Here is a 19395-nt window from a genome sequence, read left to right as displayed (position 1 = left end):
CGTCTCAGTATTTCTACACGACTCTGTAGACTCGTCATGTCAGCAGGACTGTTCATCCCCAGGTTTGCATGCCATTGGGATTGGTTTCCCACCTAGTGATTCTATTTGGGGTCAATATGCCTTTCTTGTGTGGCATGGCACTCCCACCTCCACTGACCTAAGCTTGCTAGTCTAACCCATTTGTGTGATTTGCAGAGACCACGAAGAAAGAGGACAGGTTGCTTACCTGTAACAGTATTTCTTCAAGTGGTCATCTGCGAATTCACACAAATCCCACCCACCCTCTCCACACAGTCATGCCCTGCCTCTCCTTTGGTCCTGGGCTGCTACTACTCAGCGTCCGTGGAACTGAGGGTTTAGGCAGGAAACCGACTAATAAAGGCAGTTGGGGAGTGGAAGGGGCTACCGCTAAAATGCCTTTATTATCTCCAAGAAGGTTCTGAAGCTAACTGTGCAGGCATAGAATAACCCATTTGTGTGAATTCGCAGATGGCTGCTTGAAGAAATACCATTACAGATAAGCAACTTGTCCATATATATATATATATATATATATATGGTGTAGTTCTTTGTGTGTGTGCATGCATTATATCTCCTTTCAGAAAAAGTCACCAGCAGAGATCAAAACAGTTTATTCTAACCCATTAGCACTGAACATGGAAAAGTTACTTTTGCAGGCAGCAGTTTCCAAAATTTACATGCCTAAGAATAGCTAAACATCTCCATGTACTGCATTAGCAATGTCTAGTCCTATTAAAACCTACTCAAAAGTCTCACTGAGTTTAATGGGGCCGTCTGTTATTTCCTGGTACCTCTGATGTGGATCTGGACTAGAATATGTAAAGTGCTCTTTTAAACTGCACTGCAGAAATAATGCAGTTTGACACTGCTTTAATTGCCATGGCTCCATCCTATGGAATACTAGAATTTGTAGTTTGTTGTGGCACCAGAGCTCTTTCTAAATATCTCACAAAATGATAAATCCCAGGATTCTTTGGTATTAAGCCATTTCAGTTAAAGTGTTGTCAAACTGTACTATTTTTGGAGTGCAGATGCAGCCTTAGAGTTGCACCAGAAGACAAAATACAGTTTTAAAAATACAGCTAGAATCTGATCCCAGGATAGAATTATTATGACTAATTTATGGCATTAACCCCTTATTATAACTAATTTCTTTTTTGAGTGTGTCCAGCTCATATACCAGATTAGTAGGTAGATCACTAGTTAATCCTCAGTTCATTAGCATGATTGTCAAAAACAATAAGTTTTTATTCCCTTCTTTTCATGAAAATCCAACTTTCACTTGCTTCTGTGGGAAACCCACAGTCTTATTTTATTTACATTTCACAGGATCGCATGGGTACGCCTGAGAGTGCAGCTGGCTCAGAGGAAGAGACTGCAAATATACAGTGCAAAACCACTAGAAAGAGAGAGTAGAATTAGTCATCTCTCAGTGACCAGTCTGAATTCCTTTTAAAGTCAGGACAAGTGGGGATGTCTTTGTAGTTTATGGGTATATCAGCTTGAAAGAGGAAGATCTAAACAGGATTTAGTTATATACATTCTTTGGGACAATTAGCTCTGGATACAGAGAATTCCACTGTGCATGAAATATAATGGCCTTGAATTAGAGTAACAAACATTAATTTTGCTAGAAGCCTTTGAGACAAAACTAGGACAGTTTGCTTTGGAGTAAACATTGTTTATACATTCCAAACTTTTTTTCTCCTCCCCCCCCCCACCCCAGTCTCCTTTATTGCTAATATTACATTTAGTTGCTGTTTGCATGTTTTTCAAAGCAGTTAATCAAATCAGAAAGATTAATGGAAATGTATAGGATTAAGTAATGTGACTGAAAACACTGTTGTAGTGTTATTTTTCTGTTCCCTTTTTGCGTTTATTTGAGTGGTAGCTGAATTGAACTTGATTTTGCTTCAGTAAGTATTGAGTCAACCAATGTTCACTGGTTGTCTCATTTATTTTAATTGATCTAGGGTACTTGTCGGCAAGATCAAAAGAAAGTTATATATTGCCATGTTGTTGCTGTTGTGTTTATCTCATAAAAACTTTCCCAGATATAGAAGAAACAATCTGGTTTGCCCTAAGGAGACCATAAATATGTGTACACCAGTGATGTTATAATGGCTTCAGCCCAGTGATGCAGGCTTTTATGACCAAATCCTTTCATGTATATATACACACACACACACACACACACACAAAATGTATATATAAAATCATAGATACAATGAAACTAAAAAGAAGAAAAAGAAACACAGAGTACTGTAAGGCATAAAGAAGTTAGAGAACACAAATGAAAAAGATAACTTCTATTCTTCCTTTCAGGAGTTATATCGCAATATAGTTATTTCAAGCCTCTCTAAGTAAAAATCTAATCGTACACTTCTTTCTACTCTGTATTCTCATTATTCTTCAAATCCAACCGCATCTTCATCTTTCTCAAGGATCCAATAACTAACATTAAAATTTCACTTATTATATCACTATACTCAATTAAGCAATATTACATCTTAATATTCATTATATTCATTTAATATTTAATTTAATATTCATTAAATTTTCTCCTCTTTATTTGTAATACTATTACTAACAAAATTATATAATACTAATCCTTCTAATATATTATTTGAAAAATCTATTGCCTATAGTAAAGCATGTGTATCTCCAATCCATCTCCTATATTTCTACCCAGTTTCACTTTATAAAATTTAACCCCTTTTTATAACCATAGTCATACCCAAATGTCAGTGAAATCTGTAACCAGCTTTCTTAATCCAGCTTCAGCCAAATACTATCCTTGCGGTATTGTTTTATCTCAGACTCAAGCCTTTCTCTTTATCCATTCAAACCATAATCTTCTCCTTCCCCAAATCATCCAACTCCCTCTTCCAACCCTTGTTATTACAACCATTTCCATTGCAAGTAATTATTCTGGGGGATCATGCATTCCAATTCACCCCATTTTTCAACTCTCTGCTCAGCTAATCCTTCCATATATTAACTTGATTTTGTTTTTTCCATATATTTATTTCTCATAACCATCCTTTCAATATTAGTCTCATCCTTCTTCCCCTCCTGATTTATAATTTCTCTTTTACAACAATTTTTCCATCTTCTTTTTCTCAAGGTTAAGGCTAATCCTTCCAGTAAATCCACTTTAATTTGTTTTCTTTATGTACATCTTTTATAAACATCATTTGCAGATTAGCATAATCCTTCTCCCCCCGCCCCCTTCAATTCAGCCTTTCCATATTAGGATCCACTGTTTCCATTGCACCATTCACTACCTTCCCATTGACACAGAACATACTGTTTCCTGTAATGTTAGTTTGGGTGGTTCTAAACCTATGTATCTTCCTTATGCCCCTACTGGACCCCAGAAAAGTAATGGAAGAAATGCTCTTCTTCTTTTGTCTACCTTTTTGAATTTTTTTTAGTGCTGATTCCTCAATAGAAAAATATTTTTCCAGATTCGTTTCAGGAACTTCAAATGCATGGTGTGTGAAATAAGTGCTTGAGCACCTGAAGAAAATATTGCATTTAGAACTACGAGTAGTAAAAACTCTCAGTCTCGGTTTGTTCGGATTTCTTCATATCCAACCTCCATTCTCATTTCATCCTTTGGTTGTGTGTAGTTGCAAGCTTTTGCTCTTCCTTCTTTCACTGGAAACTTATACATGTTTCCATACCCACTTTTTCCTAATATGCATATTTATATGTGTGTGTATTCCTGTTGACTAAAGTGTATTTGTGCATATTTTTTCAAATTTATGCTTTAATAGCTTTTCACATTTTTAAAAAAATTCCACGGTGGATTTTATTTTTCTGAAACAAAACTTTTGTCTTGAAAAACTTGCATTGAAAATCTCAACTCCAGTGGAATTCTTTGCCATCCCTCTGTGTTCATATTTGGTCTCATATCACATATTAGACGTTTAAGTTGATTTCTGAAAGGGAATTCTTAAGGAGAGTTCACAAGCTTAACTGTACATAAAATCTGTCCAGGATTCCCTAAATTTATCACTTCTCAGTAAATAATGGAAATATGATTAGTCTTTCCCCAGCATTTGCAGCTGTCCTATGTTTTGTCAAGTGTCTCCAAGGAACACAGTAATGGGTCTTTTTCCCTGGCATTTTGTAGTTATATGTTGTGTAGGTTCATAACATAGTTATCCAAAGTTACACTCAGTATTCTGAATGTATATAAAAAGCATCATTTTTTTTCCATTCATTAGCATTCCTAAATTTTATTTGTTATTTTCTGATGTTTGAGCCTGTGTTTAAATAAATTCAGCCAAAAACTATGAAGTACAGAAGCACATCTTTGTTCAGATGCCCCTAGTCTCAATTATAATCCAGATGTGTTGTGGGCTACTCCTGAAGAAGCATTGACCAGGAATTTGATCTGGAGAGAATGGAGGCATTCTCAAACCTGGTGCAGTAGCCAATAGTATTGACCTGTTCTGTCTTGACAAATGGTTGCATTTGGAAGGGTTTAGTTTTTCATATGCTTTTTATCTACTTTTATTTCCAAATGATTGTTACAGCTGCATGAAGAAAAAGCCATGTGACAAGTGCCTTTCTGTCAATTCAACTGAACAAAACTACAACGCATATGTTGTGCTGTGCTAGAAAGGAGAAAGGCCATGCTGGCTTATTTACTCAGCGTCTCTCAGTAGGGCACGAGCCAGCGTTTTTTGCTGCTTTTGGCTTACTAACCTGGCTAAAGGCCTACACACATAGTCTCTGCAAGCTATCATGTAGAATCCCTACATGCTGTCTTTGAAAGGAGACTCATGGTCAATTGAAGTTAATGCAAGTTTACTTTTTAATGGCCTTATTTATTAGTTTTGATAAGTTTGGGATTACATCCACCAGGCACCACAAGGCTTGACAATTTCCATTCTTCACTCTCTTCACGTGATTATAATGGAAAGAGGCTGAAGCTGGACAATAGCGATGGTTGGTGGATTGCACCATAGGCCAAAAACTGTTTTTCTTAGTCTTCTTATTAGAGTCTTTAAAGTGTCTTCACAGTTTTGCTGGTAAAAGGCAATTTCAAAAATTTGATTTGGAGACCATAAGGAAGACCAGAACTTTATCCTGAAAGTATTGGAAATATTGTTTTCCTGTTTGTAAGTGACCATTCTAGACATTTTTAGACCAAAAACGTACATTTTCTACATTCTTCATAAAGCTCTATTTAGATCAACATCCTGTTGATATACACTGAGAGTGGAACACCTTACTTGTGTAATTAATGTGTAATTAATTGTAATTTTGCAGACGGACGTCTATATATTGTTTTGGTACATGCAAACTAATTACATTGATATTAAATCTCCATGAATTCAGAAATGAATATTAATTTTTTAATCAACTGCTTTCTCTGAACCAAGAACCATCCAAACAGCTTCCTCATTAATAATACTACATTTAATGATTTTAAAATACCCGCTTTCATTTGTATTGTTCCCTCTATATCTGATATTCACAGGCTATAAGCATTGTTGCTTGTGTGGTGAGTTTGTATCACACACACACCCAAGATGGTAGGGGCTAGGACATGTGGGAAAACCCCAAAGTATGAAGAAATATAAGCTATATGAAGCAGGGGAGATATTTCGAAGGAGATTGAAAACCAAAAAACAGCCCAGGTGGGGGAAAAGAATGAAATGGATGGAAGAAGGAAAACAGCACTCTAAAGTACAATTTGTTGCAAGTCTTGCTTCTTATCAGCTAGTTGACTTGCGAAATGAAACTGAGCAGGGAGTATGTACCTGCTTATGTATCATGTAGTTTAGTTATTGCTGTTATTGTGGTCTGTGGTAATGATTTGCGTTATATAATTATGCATTGTGTAGGGTCAGTGTGTAATAATTACGAACAACCGTACTTAATTAATACATACTAGATATTAACACAGTCAGTGAGTGGATGACTTTCCCTCAGTAACTTTTCTCTCTCTGGGTCATGCCCACAATGTCTCTAACTATCTGGGTTTTTTTTCCTTATAGGGGGTTTCCAAAGAAAACAGGCAGAACTGCGAGGATTGCATCTGATGAAGAGATTCAGGGCACAAAAGATGCTGTTATACAGGACCTCGAGAGAAAGCTTCGCTTCAAGGAGGACCTCTTGAACAATGGCCAGCCAGTATGTAATTGCAAGACTGAAGGAGCACAATAGACATTGCACTGAACTGTTTTTTTAGTCTTTATAGGTTTGGAAAGAACTAAAATATTTCACATTTATATTACAATCACTCTGTAATGATAAAGGGAAAAAAGTCACAAAATATAGATTTCGCTTCATAGAATCTTCTGTGTAAACCAGTTTACATGCATCAGTCAACCACTTCATTAACACCCACCTTTTTCAGAAGCCTGGGACACAAGGCTCCTTACAGATAAAAATAAATACAAGTAAAACCACAGGTACTAAAAACAAACCAAAAAATAAGATTAAAATAGCATTAAACTATCTGTAGAATTAAAACCTCTTTAAAATGATTACCATAGAATAAAAGTATTATAGCACACTAAAACAGACAGCTAAAATCATCAGTTCCAAGAAGCCTTCTGGAGTATAAAAGCTTTCTCCTACCAACAAAAATACAGCAAGAAGGGAGTCATCCTAACATTCTTAGGAAGTGAGATCCAGAGTCTGGGAGTAACTACAGAGAAGGCCATTTCTTCCTTTCCCCAACAAATATGCCTTTTAAAGTAGCAGGACTGAGTGAAGCAACTTCCTTGAAGTTCTCAACTTGAGCAGATTTACATTGTCAGGACCCAGGACATACAGAATTTTATAGGTTTTAACAATCACTTTGAATTGTGCCCAGAAACAGACTGGGAACCAATTGAGCTATTCTTACAAGGAGTTGTGTGCTGCTCATAATTGACTCCTGTTAGTCTGGATACAGCTCTTTGGACCTATCAGAGCTTCCAAACATTCAAAGGCAGCCCTGTCTGTTATATTACTCTAAATGATATATAGCTAAGGCATGCATCTCTGAGCAAATCAGACATCCCTAGAAATGGATGCAGTTTATATACTAATTTTAATAGTGCCACCACCAAAAGCTGAGCATCCTTACTCAAGACCAAGTCTAGGGGTTCACCCAAACTGAGAACCTGTGTCTTCAGAGGGGGTGTAGTCCCATCTAACACAGGTTGAATCCCTATTTGCTGATCTGCCTTGCTACTAACCACAGGCACATCTGTCTTACCTAAATTAGGCTTCAGTTTTCTTGCCAGTCTATTAATGTTGTTTGGTACCAATTTAAAATCAAAATAGCTTTCCTAGATTGAGGTGGAAAGCAGATATAGGGTTGACAGCCACTGATGGACATTGAACCATAGAACTCCAGATGTTGGCGACAATTGGTGACCAACCAGAATGCTATGGAACTCTACAGGCCAAAGGGCAAGAGTCAAATAGGAGTCCCCCAGCATCGGTTTTTGAGCTCCAGGTGTGAGTGAAGCTACTGCAAAACAGTGCATCCTCTTGGTCACTCTCAAGGTAAATTTGCTTCAGGATCATCTGGTTGAAACATACCTCCGTTTTTAAAACCAGGAAAAAAAATGAGTTCCAAATAACAGAAGTCTAGAAAAAAGTTCCATAGAGTTGTTTTCGTGCTACCTTGGGTATCAAAATTAGCTATTATTTGATGTATTGTCTATGTATTCCACAGTAACCCTTCCTTTTCCCTTTTGTTTAGAAGTTAACGTATGAGGAGAAGATGGCTCGTCGACTGCTAGGTGCTGACAATGCTGCAACTGTCTTTAATATTCAAGAGCCAGAAGAAGAGTTGGCAGGACAGGTGCTTCTTTGTGGCTTTCTACTCACACAATAAAATAGACATTTTCTTTCATTATTTTTATTTGTTGGTGAGGAATTAAAAAGACTGCTTTTTTGCAGAAAAGGAGTCATATCTGATTAGCTCTCTTGCTTCTAGAGTGGGATGATGTAGGAAGATGCTTTATGCTCTGCCCAAGCTCTGAGTGAAAAGAAGAATAACTAGATCTGGTTTAAAAGCATATGATAAGAGTTGATACAACAAAATTCACAAAACAGTAATACCTTTATGGAGACAACTGAATGCACAAAATGAATCATGCAAGCTTTCAAAGCTTCACAGGCTTCCTCATCAGCCAAAGTTGTTAAAAATCTTACTGGAGAAGTGACAATGTTAAAATCATAGGCCTAAATGTGGGGGACCCCACATGGTTGAGAAAGGGATTGGCCTCTGACTGTGTTCATATCCCTGCACACCATCTTAACTGATAACAAAAGTAAATCTGAGAGTAATTGTAGGCTTGTGACTATTGGTGTATCCACACTTTAGAAATAATGCAGTTGACACCACTTTACATATCATGGCTGCATCTTGTGAAATCCTGAGATTTTTAGTTTGGTGAGCTCTCTGACAGACCAGCCTCACCAAACTACAAATTCCAGGATTCTACAAGATGGAACCATGGCAGTTAAAGTGGTGTCAAACTGCCTTATTTCTGCAGTCTGATAATAGCAAATGTTACTTTTCTTCTACTATGTGATTTTTAACATATTTGTCTGATGAAGCTTCAAAAGCTTATATAATGTGTTTTGTACATTTTAGTTAATCCCATAAAGGTATCACTGTTTTGTGGATTTTTGATTTTGTTATATTTTGCTGGATGGCCAACTCGGCTACTCCTAAATATGTTTCTTAAAAAGGGTTGATGTATGTCTCAATTTACTCCATAAATAATTGATTGGGTGTGGAGTAGTCTCTCGCTCCCTCCCTCCCTCGCCTTCTCTCCTTTCTTTATGAGCTGAGCTGAAACATTGTGCTACTTGAGACACAGCAAATGACCCATTGGTCATGGTTTATAGGAACTGTAATCCAAAATATGCATAAGTGTTGAAGGTTTCCTGCCCTTTTAAAAAGGATAAAATAGGAAAATCCATAGCTATCTCATTCTTACTTAGCAGAGAGTTTTAGCAGAAGAAGCATAAGTTTAGATTCCTCTGTTAAATCAACTAATAACTGGTAAATATGGAGTAAATATAGATTTTGTGAGACGCTGGACTATTTCTTTTGGTGGAAGTTTGTTTAGGTTGGAGCAGTTGTGATTTATTTTATATACAGATGTGTGACTACCCTTATCTTTGCAAAACACTGTTATCTGGATTTGGACAAGAGAACAGGGACATAAAAATAAAGGTGAGGCAGTCAAAGTCACATATGATATTTCAGAAGCAATTACAACAAAGGACGCAATATTTTCTTTCCCAGAGGATCAGATGGAGCACAGTCTTAACATCTGTTCCTGGTCTCTGATCCTTCATAATGTCAAGAAAAAACGTTTAAATTTATCACATGGGAGGAATTTCTATTAATTTCAAATGAAAAGAAAGTGGGGCCAGAACGCATTCACGTGAATTTGCTAGTTCAACAAATTTACGTGAATTCAAATTGTATTCGAACTGACTTCCCATTGCCAGAAAATAGCTTGCCATTGCTCGAAATTGCGTGTGATCACCTCTCACGCAATAACGTTAAACCCCATAATTGCATTCAGATTGCTATTGGATTATTTCCCTTGTCTGATAAACTCCATTGTCTCTCCATCTTTAAATTCTTTGTTGTTTTTTTCTGAAGGTGACTTTTACTTTTGGATGCAGCCCAAGTACAAAAGTGAAACAAGAAGTAGATTTCTGGAAAAGCCAAGAAAGCCATTTCAGTTGTTTATTGGAATGGGTATTCTGGCCAGTGAAATGCATATATAGTAAATTCTGATAGGATAGAGTTCTCTGAGACAGTAATAGAGCTCTTGTATACATCTTACTTCCAGTATCCCATCTCATTTTCTGCCTTTACAGGGAACTGGCTCTGTTGATGCTTCTGTAGTGTCTCCTGAGGATATTCAAAAGGTTTCACTTTTTTTCTTTCTTGACTTTCTGTCTGCTGACCCTCTTGTCTATCTTTTCCTTTTTTGGCTTCACAAAGCTGTTTCCAGATGTTCACCCTCGACACCTTTGTTTGCTGTCTATAACCCTTTAATACTGTAGTTTGTGTTTTTTTTTGAAAAAAAACCTTTGATGTGTGGTTCAAGTAATTCACTCTGTCTACAGCAGGTTCCATTTGTCTCATAAGGGAAAATTGTTATATGATATCCATGGTGTTTACCAAAGTTTTTTGTGGGTTTCATCTGTAACTAATGGCAAATACAAATTGTGTTTTAAAGATTAACCTTGTAAGAAGAGCTCTTTATTTCTGAAGAATAGGGGTAGATTTGATGTAACTATTAATTTCACTTTGTCTCCACTCTAACTTTTAAAATATCTAATTCTTTCTATCCCATTTATGAAGAAACATGTGTATCTTGGTTTTTGCTGGCAGATCATTATTTGGGTTGGGTCAGTTGCATTTAATTGTATAGAATCTATAATCAGACCCTAAATACATAAATAAGTAAACTGCAGTCTGAATTTGGCCTGTATTCAGAAATAGATAAAATTCTTGCCAGATCATGAACCAAAGAAATGTTCTCATTTCTCTGTTGAAGAAACTATATGTTTCTCTAGTAGCATTGAAGGGCAAGTGTCACCATATTCTGTGGTTTCCCACTGCAGATGGTATGGGGCACCATTTTAGGGTATGGAACTGGAGTTTATATGTGACTGTTTCTCCACACAGTAGAATTATTACACAAGTGTTTAACACATGGCATTAGTTACTGTCTGTCTCCTTCCTCCCAAGACCTGTGGAATTGCTGAATGTAGGAAGGGAGTGAATGAATTGTTAGTGTGTGGAAATAAATTTATAATGCAATCCCAATTTATAACCAGAGTTCATTGTTTTTGAAGGAACTCATTTGAGACAGAGATTCTAGTATTTTGTTTTATCTAATGGAAAGTCCTGCGTTATATGTACACCTGTAATAGATTCTGTTAAAAGGTAGTAATCACAACAGTGAGAAATGGATTTAATTATAATCCCATCTCTAATTTGAGCCTTCTGTGTTTGACAGGAATACAAAGTCTCCAGCTTTGAACAGAGGCTGATCAGTGAGATTGAATTTCGGCTGGAGAGATCTCCTGTAGAAGAGTCTGATGATGAAGTGGAGCATGGAGAAGATATCCTTGATAACAGTGTGGCTCCTTACTTTGAAATGAAGCTGAAACATTACAAAATATTTGAAGGAATGCCAGTCACCTTTACATGCAGAGTGTCTGGAAATCCAAACCCAAAGGTGAGAAAACAGAATTCCTTTTAGCATTCCATGGGTTTAAATCTGCATCAGGAGTGTGCAGCTTTGAACAATGTGAAATTGTGACCCTCGAGATATTATTGAGCTGCAGTCCTCATTACATTTCACCATTGTTTGTACTGACTAGAGCTGTTGGAAGTCCAGAAATATCTAGCTGTGAACACTTCACTAGTTGAGGACTTGAAATATTTCAGGCTTGCCTCAGAGCTCAATGAATCTGAAAGATGAGGTATTCTACTGAGTTCAGGCTTGTTCTGATTTTCTTTCATAACCTCACAAAAGGTAGCACTCAGTTCTACATCACATAATCATAGAGTTGGGAGAGACCTCAAGGGCCATCCAGTCCAACCCCTTGCCATGCAGGAATATACAGTCAAAAAGCACCCCCGACAGAGGGCCATCCAACCTCCGTTGAAAGACTTCAAAAGAAGGAGACTCCACCACTCTCCGGGGGAGAGTGTTCCACTGTCAAACAGCTCCTATAGTCAGGAAGTTCTTCCTAATGTTTGAGTGGATTCTCTTTTCCCATAACTTGAATCCATTGCGCCATGTCAGGGGTCGGCAACATACCGCCCGCGGACCAGATTTGGACCGTGGGACCGGCCCCAGCCCAGCCCTGCCACCGATTGCTGCCCCCCGGGGGCCGCCAGCGATCGCATCAATCGGCATGATCGCCAGCAGCCTCCTCCCCACCCTGTGGGGAGGCCTCGGCCTTCCCACAGAGCGGGGAGAGGCTCTGGGGCCTCCGGCAAACGCTGGCGGCCTCCTCCTCCTCTCTGCCCTGTGGGGAGGCCTCGGTCTTCCCGCAGGGCGGGGAGAGGCTCTGGGGCTGCCAGCGAACGCCGCCCTCCCAAGCCTTCCCCGCCTCCTCCGCCCGCCCCCAGGCCGGCACGGGGCATGGAGGAGGGGGGAGGGGGGGAACAGGAGGAGGAGGAGGTGGTGGTGAGTGGCCCGAGGCCTCTGGCTACAAGGTTTTTTAAAATTTTTATTTTTGGTCCTTTTAATGCTAACAAGTCTCCCTTGTTTTGACAATGATAGTGTGGTGGTGGTGATGATGATGATGATGAAGATGATATGAGTCAGCTTCAGAGGCATGCAGGCACTGTTTCAGAAGCCAAGAGAGTGTCACCTTCCAAAGTGTGTTTTGGGTGCTTTTAATGCTAACAAGTCTCCCTTGTTTTGACAATGATAGTGTGATGATGATGATGAGGAGGAGGATGATATGAGTCAGCATCAGAGGCATGCAGGCACTGTTTCAGAAGCTGAGAGAATGTGACTTTCTAAAGTGCCTTTTCTGTGTGTTTTTGGTTCTTTAATGGTGATATTGATATCAGCGAGCCTCTGAGGCATGGCCAGTGTAAATTGCTGTGATTTTTACAAACTCATGCGCTGTGAAGAAAAACCAAAGTCCCTTGACCAAGTACACACTTCTGAGAAGTATAGTTGGTGCAAGAAACCTGAAACAGAACATCCACTTCTTGTGAAACCACCTGGACATGTTCAATATATGCATAGCCATGTTAAACCATGTTCAGTGTGAAACCCAAAGAGTTTGGTTCTGCAATAAGCCTCTGATTAAATATGCAAGAGATTGCCATGTTAAGTAAAGCCATGTGAAATGCCCAAATGTGCTTAGTGTGTGTTTTGGAATTGTGTGTGTGTGTATGGGGTGGGGGGTGGGGGGTGGGGGGGTTGGCCAGAAAGGGAAGTCCATTTCTGCCATCTGTGCCCTCATGCCTTCAAGATACAAGGGCTGGGAGGTGTGGTTGTTGTTGTGTGCCTTCAAGTCGTTTCCCTGACTTATTATGAAACGATCCTTTGCAAAGTTTTTTCAGAGGTGGTGGTGGTTTGCCATTGCCTTCCCTTGAGGCTGAGAGAGTGTGATTTGCTCCCCCCCCCCCGGGCAAAGTTTGGGTTTGTTGCTGTGTGTGCCTTCCAAGTTGTTATGGCTTCTGTGAGGTTTTTCTGGGCAGTTTTCTTCAGAAGGGGGTGGGGATGCCATTGCCATCCTCTGAGGCTGAGAGAGTGTGACATGCCCAAGGCAAAAAAAAAAAAAAAGGAAAGAAGTAGTAGTTAATTTTTCAAACCCTTTCCTTCTTAATAAAGTCATGTGTGCAGAAGAGGCGGGAGAGGGTTTGCTTTTGCAGAACTGCAAGGCTGCAGAAAAGAAAAAAGAAAAAAAGATAGAGGTTGCATAACGACTGGTTTGGTTTTTACTTCAAAATATGATGTGTGCAGTGTATGTAGGAACTGTTTTTATATTTTATTTATTTAATTAATTTTTTTTAAAAAAAATTATTTCATTATTTATTTTTTGGCTTCGGCCCCCCAGTTGTCTGAGGGACAGCAACCCGGCCCCTGGCTCAAAAAGGTTGCCTACCCCTGCTCCATGTCCTAGAAAACAAGCTTGTTCCATCCTCAACATGACATCCCTTCAAATATTTAAGTAGGGCTATTGTCTTTCCTTGTAAGTGACCAACCCAACAGAAGAGAAATAAAAGTTCTCATCTCCTTCCTTTCTGCTGCATCTTTTTAAAAACTCGGACATTATATTATGCAAAATATAGTTCTTTCAGGGGTCTTGGTGAGTTTTCCATTTCTGTTGTTTCCATTTTATAAAGCTTTATGGTAAACAATGAATAGTGAAGCTCTTAATTTTTTTTAAAGATGTATTTTGCTATTTAAAAATGTAATTAAAACACAGTAAATCTAATGCTAAATATAAATAATAATACCCCAGAAATCATTGTTGAGGAATAACACATACAAAAATCCTCTCTGTTCTCAACAGGAAATACAAATAGTTCATACCTCCAACAAAATGGGAGGCAGTAGGCTCTGAAGAGGAGAACCATGCAATGCGGATATGTGTGGTGGTCATTTTTTCAACACACACACACACACACACACACACACACACACACACACACAGTGCATCATAATATTCAAGCATGAATTAATCCAGGAATTCATTAGTCTATTTTGAAACTTTTAATAAAAACAAAGCCAAAAGTGAGTGTCTGCTGTAAATTTTCCAGGACTGAAATTATTGTTCTTGGAGCTGCGTACAATATAATCTATATCCAGAGATACACACATATCCCTCCTCACACACACAGAATAAAATCTTTGCTTTGTATTCTACACCAGTATAAGGGATCTTTTATGAACTGTGTGGAAAGTCAGACATGCTAGATGTAATATAATAAAACACTTCTGACCTAATCACATACAACACACTTGGAATGTGGTTAATTCATTTCAACCTCACTTCATGTGCACTCTGCAAAAGGAAATAAAATAACAGGAGTACACTTATCTATATGCCACAGACTCATAAGCCCCAACCAGTCCTTAGTTTTATGTTGCTATGGAGACGGCAGCACTGCAAGGATAGGCTAGGGCTTAATAGTACTCTTACTTTGTGCAGTCTTGTTCCTCACCATCCTCCAAGAATACAAAACCAGAAGGTTTGTCTACCTGGATGGCACAACCCACCCTGGGGCTTTTCTTTTTTTAAAATATTTTTATGTTAAATCACTCAAATACAACAATATATGCTTATATGTACATAAACCATTGATATAAGTACAATCCTCCTAGCTTTACATTAGATTACTGGTTTTCGTTATACAAATAATAATTCGTACATGTCTATGACTAACAATACGTCAAACAGACAGGCAGACCAGCCACTACTAAACAAAAAAGAAAAACATACCTCATTATCACTCACAAAAAAGAACCGAGTGTATTGCTTAGTGACATTTCTCTTTTATATTTATATCATTATATCCTTTTGGATTCCAAACCTATCCTCCCAATATTGTAATACTGGCAGCCATTCCTCTGCCAGTTTGTCTTTAGATTTATTTCTAATCATAAACGTTAATCTGTCTTTTACTTCTTGTAGTATCAAAATCCACTCTTCCCAATTTGGAGGCTCTTTATTTTTCCAATTTCTCACTATCACTAGCCTTGCTGCCGTTGCAAGATAAAACAGTACCCTCCAGTACTTCCTTTCTATTTCACTTTGGAAAACAGATGTCATATTTAGCAAATAGAATTCTGATGACATAGTAATCTGCACCCATCCTGGGGCTTTTCACACTACACATATTTAGTGCTATGATTCTAACCTGCTCTGAGAGCCTTTAGGGCTGAAGGGTGGGGTATAAATACCGCAAATAAATAAATAAATAAATATTTTAACTGCCATGGCTGCATTCTGTGAGAACTTGGGATTTGAGGAGACATTGGAGCTGTCTGGGTCAGAATTCTAAATACTCTCCCAAAAATGCAAATTCCTTAATTCCATAGCATGTTGCATGGCAATTAAAGTGAAATATAAACCTATAATTGCATGGTATGAAAGGACAGGAAAGGAAACCAGTATGTGTTGTTTCTTGTTTGACCAGTAGTTGGAGCACTAGTGGGGGACAGGTTATGATGTAGTTGAAGACCTTATTGTACCTTGCCTCTCCAGATGGTGAATTGCAGTTCCCAGCATCTCTGACCATTGTCCATGCTGGATAGTATTGGTGGAAGTAGAGGTCCAACAACAGCTGGAAGGCCCATCCTGCTGTAATGTGCTATAGCAGTGATGGTGAACCTTTTATAGGCCAAGTGCCCAAATTGCAATCCAAAACCATTGCAAAGTGCCGTGTCCCTCTGGCTTTCTAGTAACAAACTCTGGCAAACTCTGTGTTGGGCCGACGGCACATGTGCCCACAGAGAGAGCTCTGAGTGCCACATCTGGCACGCGTGCCATAGGTTCACCATCACTGTGCTATAGACAACATCATGTATAATTAAAGATTAGTGTCTTTAGAATTTTATTTAAATGCTAAGAAAATGACATCACCATATTTATATTGACTTCCTTGTTCTCTTGTAATCACATGATTTTACCTTAGCCTGAGGGGAAGGGCAAGATAATGTTTTGGCACAATGTTCCTCCTAAGGGATCAATGAAGAACATCCCTGATTCTTGTCAGGTCTTGCTCAGAGATTGAGCTGTGGATAACATGTGAATAAACACTTCTGACAAGATTTTTCCACAAGTATACATTCATGAAATCATTTCAGGAAATGAACATGTGTGTACAAATGTTATACAGCCAGAGTTTATAAAAGTTCCAAAATCCCCTAGTGAACATGACCACTGGAAGGGGTAGTCCAAAAAAGCTGCGCGTTTCTCCTTTTTGAGAGCTTCAAAATTAGCTTTTCTGCAAGATCCTTTGGGTGTAGAATGAATGGAAAACACAAAGTGGCCACCACAGAAAGAAAACAGTTTTTGATGGTTGTTGTTAAACAATAAAAGCTTTACCTAAGGGAATGTCTATAATTATTATTAAATTTCTGATTACAAGAGTGAGGTGTAATTGTATACATATTGGCTTGGATCCCAACTAGACATCTGTGAATGGAAAGAGCCTTTCCATTCAAGGATAGGATCAAAATCTAGCAGAGGATCTTCTGGTGGAATCAATATTTTCCCCCACTCCTTGCTCCCTAAACACACACACATACACAGGGACACACTATTCAAAAGCATCTCCCACCCTCTCTGGAATGGACTGGGTAGGGAACCACAAGAGATTGTCAAGGGAAGAGGGAATGGGGGAAAAAACTCTTAACAGATACTCCTGCCAGCTGGTGCTAACTCAGAATCCTAGCTATTGACAATGTGTCCAGTTTTTATAAGTCTGATTTCATTTCAGTGTCTTGATTTTACCAAAAAAAAAGGGGGGGGGGGTTATACTGAATTTCAGGTACAGTTTTACAAGGTTATCATCCAAGTCTTGTTATCAGAATATTTGCCTACAACTGTATGCAGTTTTGAGTTTCAGAGTTTGTATTTGAGATTTCAAGATAGAGAACTCATATTTTGCCCACAAATTTCAGGTTAGCTAAGTAAAGTTACATGTAGTTAATAAAAGTTCCTGAAAGTTTTGAAATTATTTAAATTAGGCAATGCCATCATGGAGTGTGATGAGATAATGATGAACTCATACAAAGAAAAAATCCACCAGACTATGAATATTAAGTATTAATTATTACACAACAATATTAATAACAGAAAGCCATACTTGGAAGCAGTTTGTTACTTTATAGATCTGTTAATCTAGAATATCAAGCATATATCGCTTAGTGCATCCCTTAGTTACTTAATTTTTGGCAAACTATCTGCTTCTGTAATGAAAGAAATGTGTTATAAAATAATTACTAGCTTTTACAAGGCCAACATCTGTCAGGTAAAAGTTATGAAATCTGAAATGTGCAGGTTCAAACTCATTTTTGCAGCCATGCCGTTGCTAAGACATAGAGGTTTATAAAGGATCGTGTAATTTTTATTTGAAACATTAAAACTGTGTCAGCATATGTGAACACATTAACAAGCCTTTTGTTGACAACACAGACATTTTGCAATCCTGTACATGCATGCATCAGGAAGAAATATAAAACTAACTTCCAGGCAGGTTGAATGGTTTTCAGTACAGTTAGCCCTCGATATCCATGGGAGATCCATTCTGGACACCCCCCTACAAATACAAAAATCCATGAATGCTCAAGCCTACATTGTCCCCAATGGTGGCATACGCCCATGGCTGCACCGCCATTAGGGACAGCCCCTGTTGTCCCATAGTGGCATGTATATACAGCCTCACCACCACTGGGGACAATGGAACTTAATGGCGGTGCACATGCTGCCACAGGACAGTGGGGGCTGTCCCTAATGACTGCACAACCACAGGTATGCGCCACCATTGGGGACAACACCATTGGGGACAACACAGATACTGAGGGCTCACTGTATGGACCTGTAGCCCTCAGCAGTATCTCAGAATCTTACTTAGAAATGTGAACCCCAAATAAATATTCCAGAGTTTGGAAATATTGACCAGAATTCTGTATAAGCTAGTTAATTAAGTATGCTTACGTTAACTAAAGTGACCAAACCTAGTCCAACCCCATCCCTCAAACCTGATGGAAACATCACTTACCCATGTTCTAATCACTGGCACAATGGGTCTCCTTCTCCCCAGTGCAGCTGATATCCAGTAAAGTTGGTTGGAGGGCCAATAGTATCACATTTGTTTCATATTCATAATCACTACATAGTCATGATTATGACAGCATTGCCATGATTATAAATTATATTTAAGTAGCTAATAGAGGATCCTAGCTGTTACTCTAAAAGTCCTTCACCCAATATAACACCTAGCTGTTCTCACTGGAGAATTCCTGGGAGCTGCAGTCCATAATAGTAGCTTTTCCAAGCTGTGAAAAATTCCTAGTTGAATGAAGATTACCAGGCTTTAAAGGCAAACCCTTATTTTGTGTATCTAAATAAGAAACAAAGAAGTGGTTAGATTCCAAGAGAGACAAAGAACTTTGAAGGATTTACTGTTGCAATTTGTAATAGCTTTAGCTACCTTATATTTTGGAGGGAAATGTAAGGATGAGATTAATGGATTGTCTTAAACTCATTTTGGTTGAAGGCCTGGAAAAATCAGCAAGTTCTCTTAATCATTTCTGATGTCCCAGTTTCTCAAAAGACCTTTCACTAGCATCTTTCACATAAGCTTCCACCCAAACTGAAGAATCTATTACTTTTCCTAGCATAGTCTTGTCATTCATAAATATTTGACACAACTAGTTAAGAGTGTACTCTTGTAACCTCATGCACACTCAAGCAAGCAACTAGTGTTGTGAGAGATTGCTTGAAGTGTCCAGTCAGTTTGTACAACTGGGCCTACATATATCTGATACTATGGAAAATCCCATCTTACTTTCTACTCCCAATGATTACCAGCCAAATTTTATACACACACCCCCAACACTGTAGTGTAAGCATAATCCACATCCCTCTTCAAGTATTTATACTGGACAAGGCTGCAAGTCTTAATACTGGTCCAAAAGTCAAACAAATGCAGTTTTGTATATATATAGGGGGAACTTTGTTTTCAGGGCCTGCTCAATACTTTGTAAATTAAAGCAGCAGTTTCTTTCTTCATTTTTGTTGTTGTTGTTGTTGTTACTGATAACATTTGAAAGCACTTATAAGCAGTAAGTGTGCAAATGTTAATCTCAGTTAAAACAAACCATGGGT

The 19395-nt window shown here is 38.4% G+C and overlaps 1 protein-coding gene across 6 annotated transcripts in view; it reads left to right on the top strand.

Moving 5' to 3' along the window:
• Positions 1–19395, top strand: part of LOC149312848 (palladin-like) — a 288974-nt gene that overhangs the window by 241260 nt on the left and 28319 nt on the right. For 4 of the 6 annotated variants that reach the window (XM_089525522.1, XM_089525520.1, XM_089525521.1 and 1 more), the window contains 4 exons: positions 6039–6174; positions 7742–7843; positions 9889–9939; positions 11040–11261. In XM_089525522.1, coding sequence (XP_089381648.1) covers positions 6039–6174; positions 7742–7843; positions 9889–9939; positions 11040–11261 — 511 coding nt within the window. The remainder of the gene's footprint in view (positions 1–6038; positions 6175–7741; positions 7844–9888; positions 9940–11039; positions 11262–19395) is intronic. The other 2 variants (XM_089525525.1, XM_089525524.1) reach the window with 1 other exon arrangement.

This window comes from Sceloporus occidentalis, unplaced genomic scaffold (genome assembly GCF_023333645.1).
Source record: "Sceloporus occidentalis isolate IW3139 unplaced genomic scaffold, rSceOcc1.0.p SCAF_5, whole genome shotgun sequence".
Taxonomy (NCBI): domain Eukaryota; kingdom Metazoa; phylum Chordata; class Lepidosauria; order Squamata; family Phrynosomatidae; genus Sceloporus; species Sceloporus occidentalis.
Note: the sequence above shows the minus strand (reverse complement) of the source record. Positions and strands in the feature narration are given on the sequence as shown.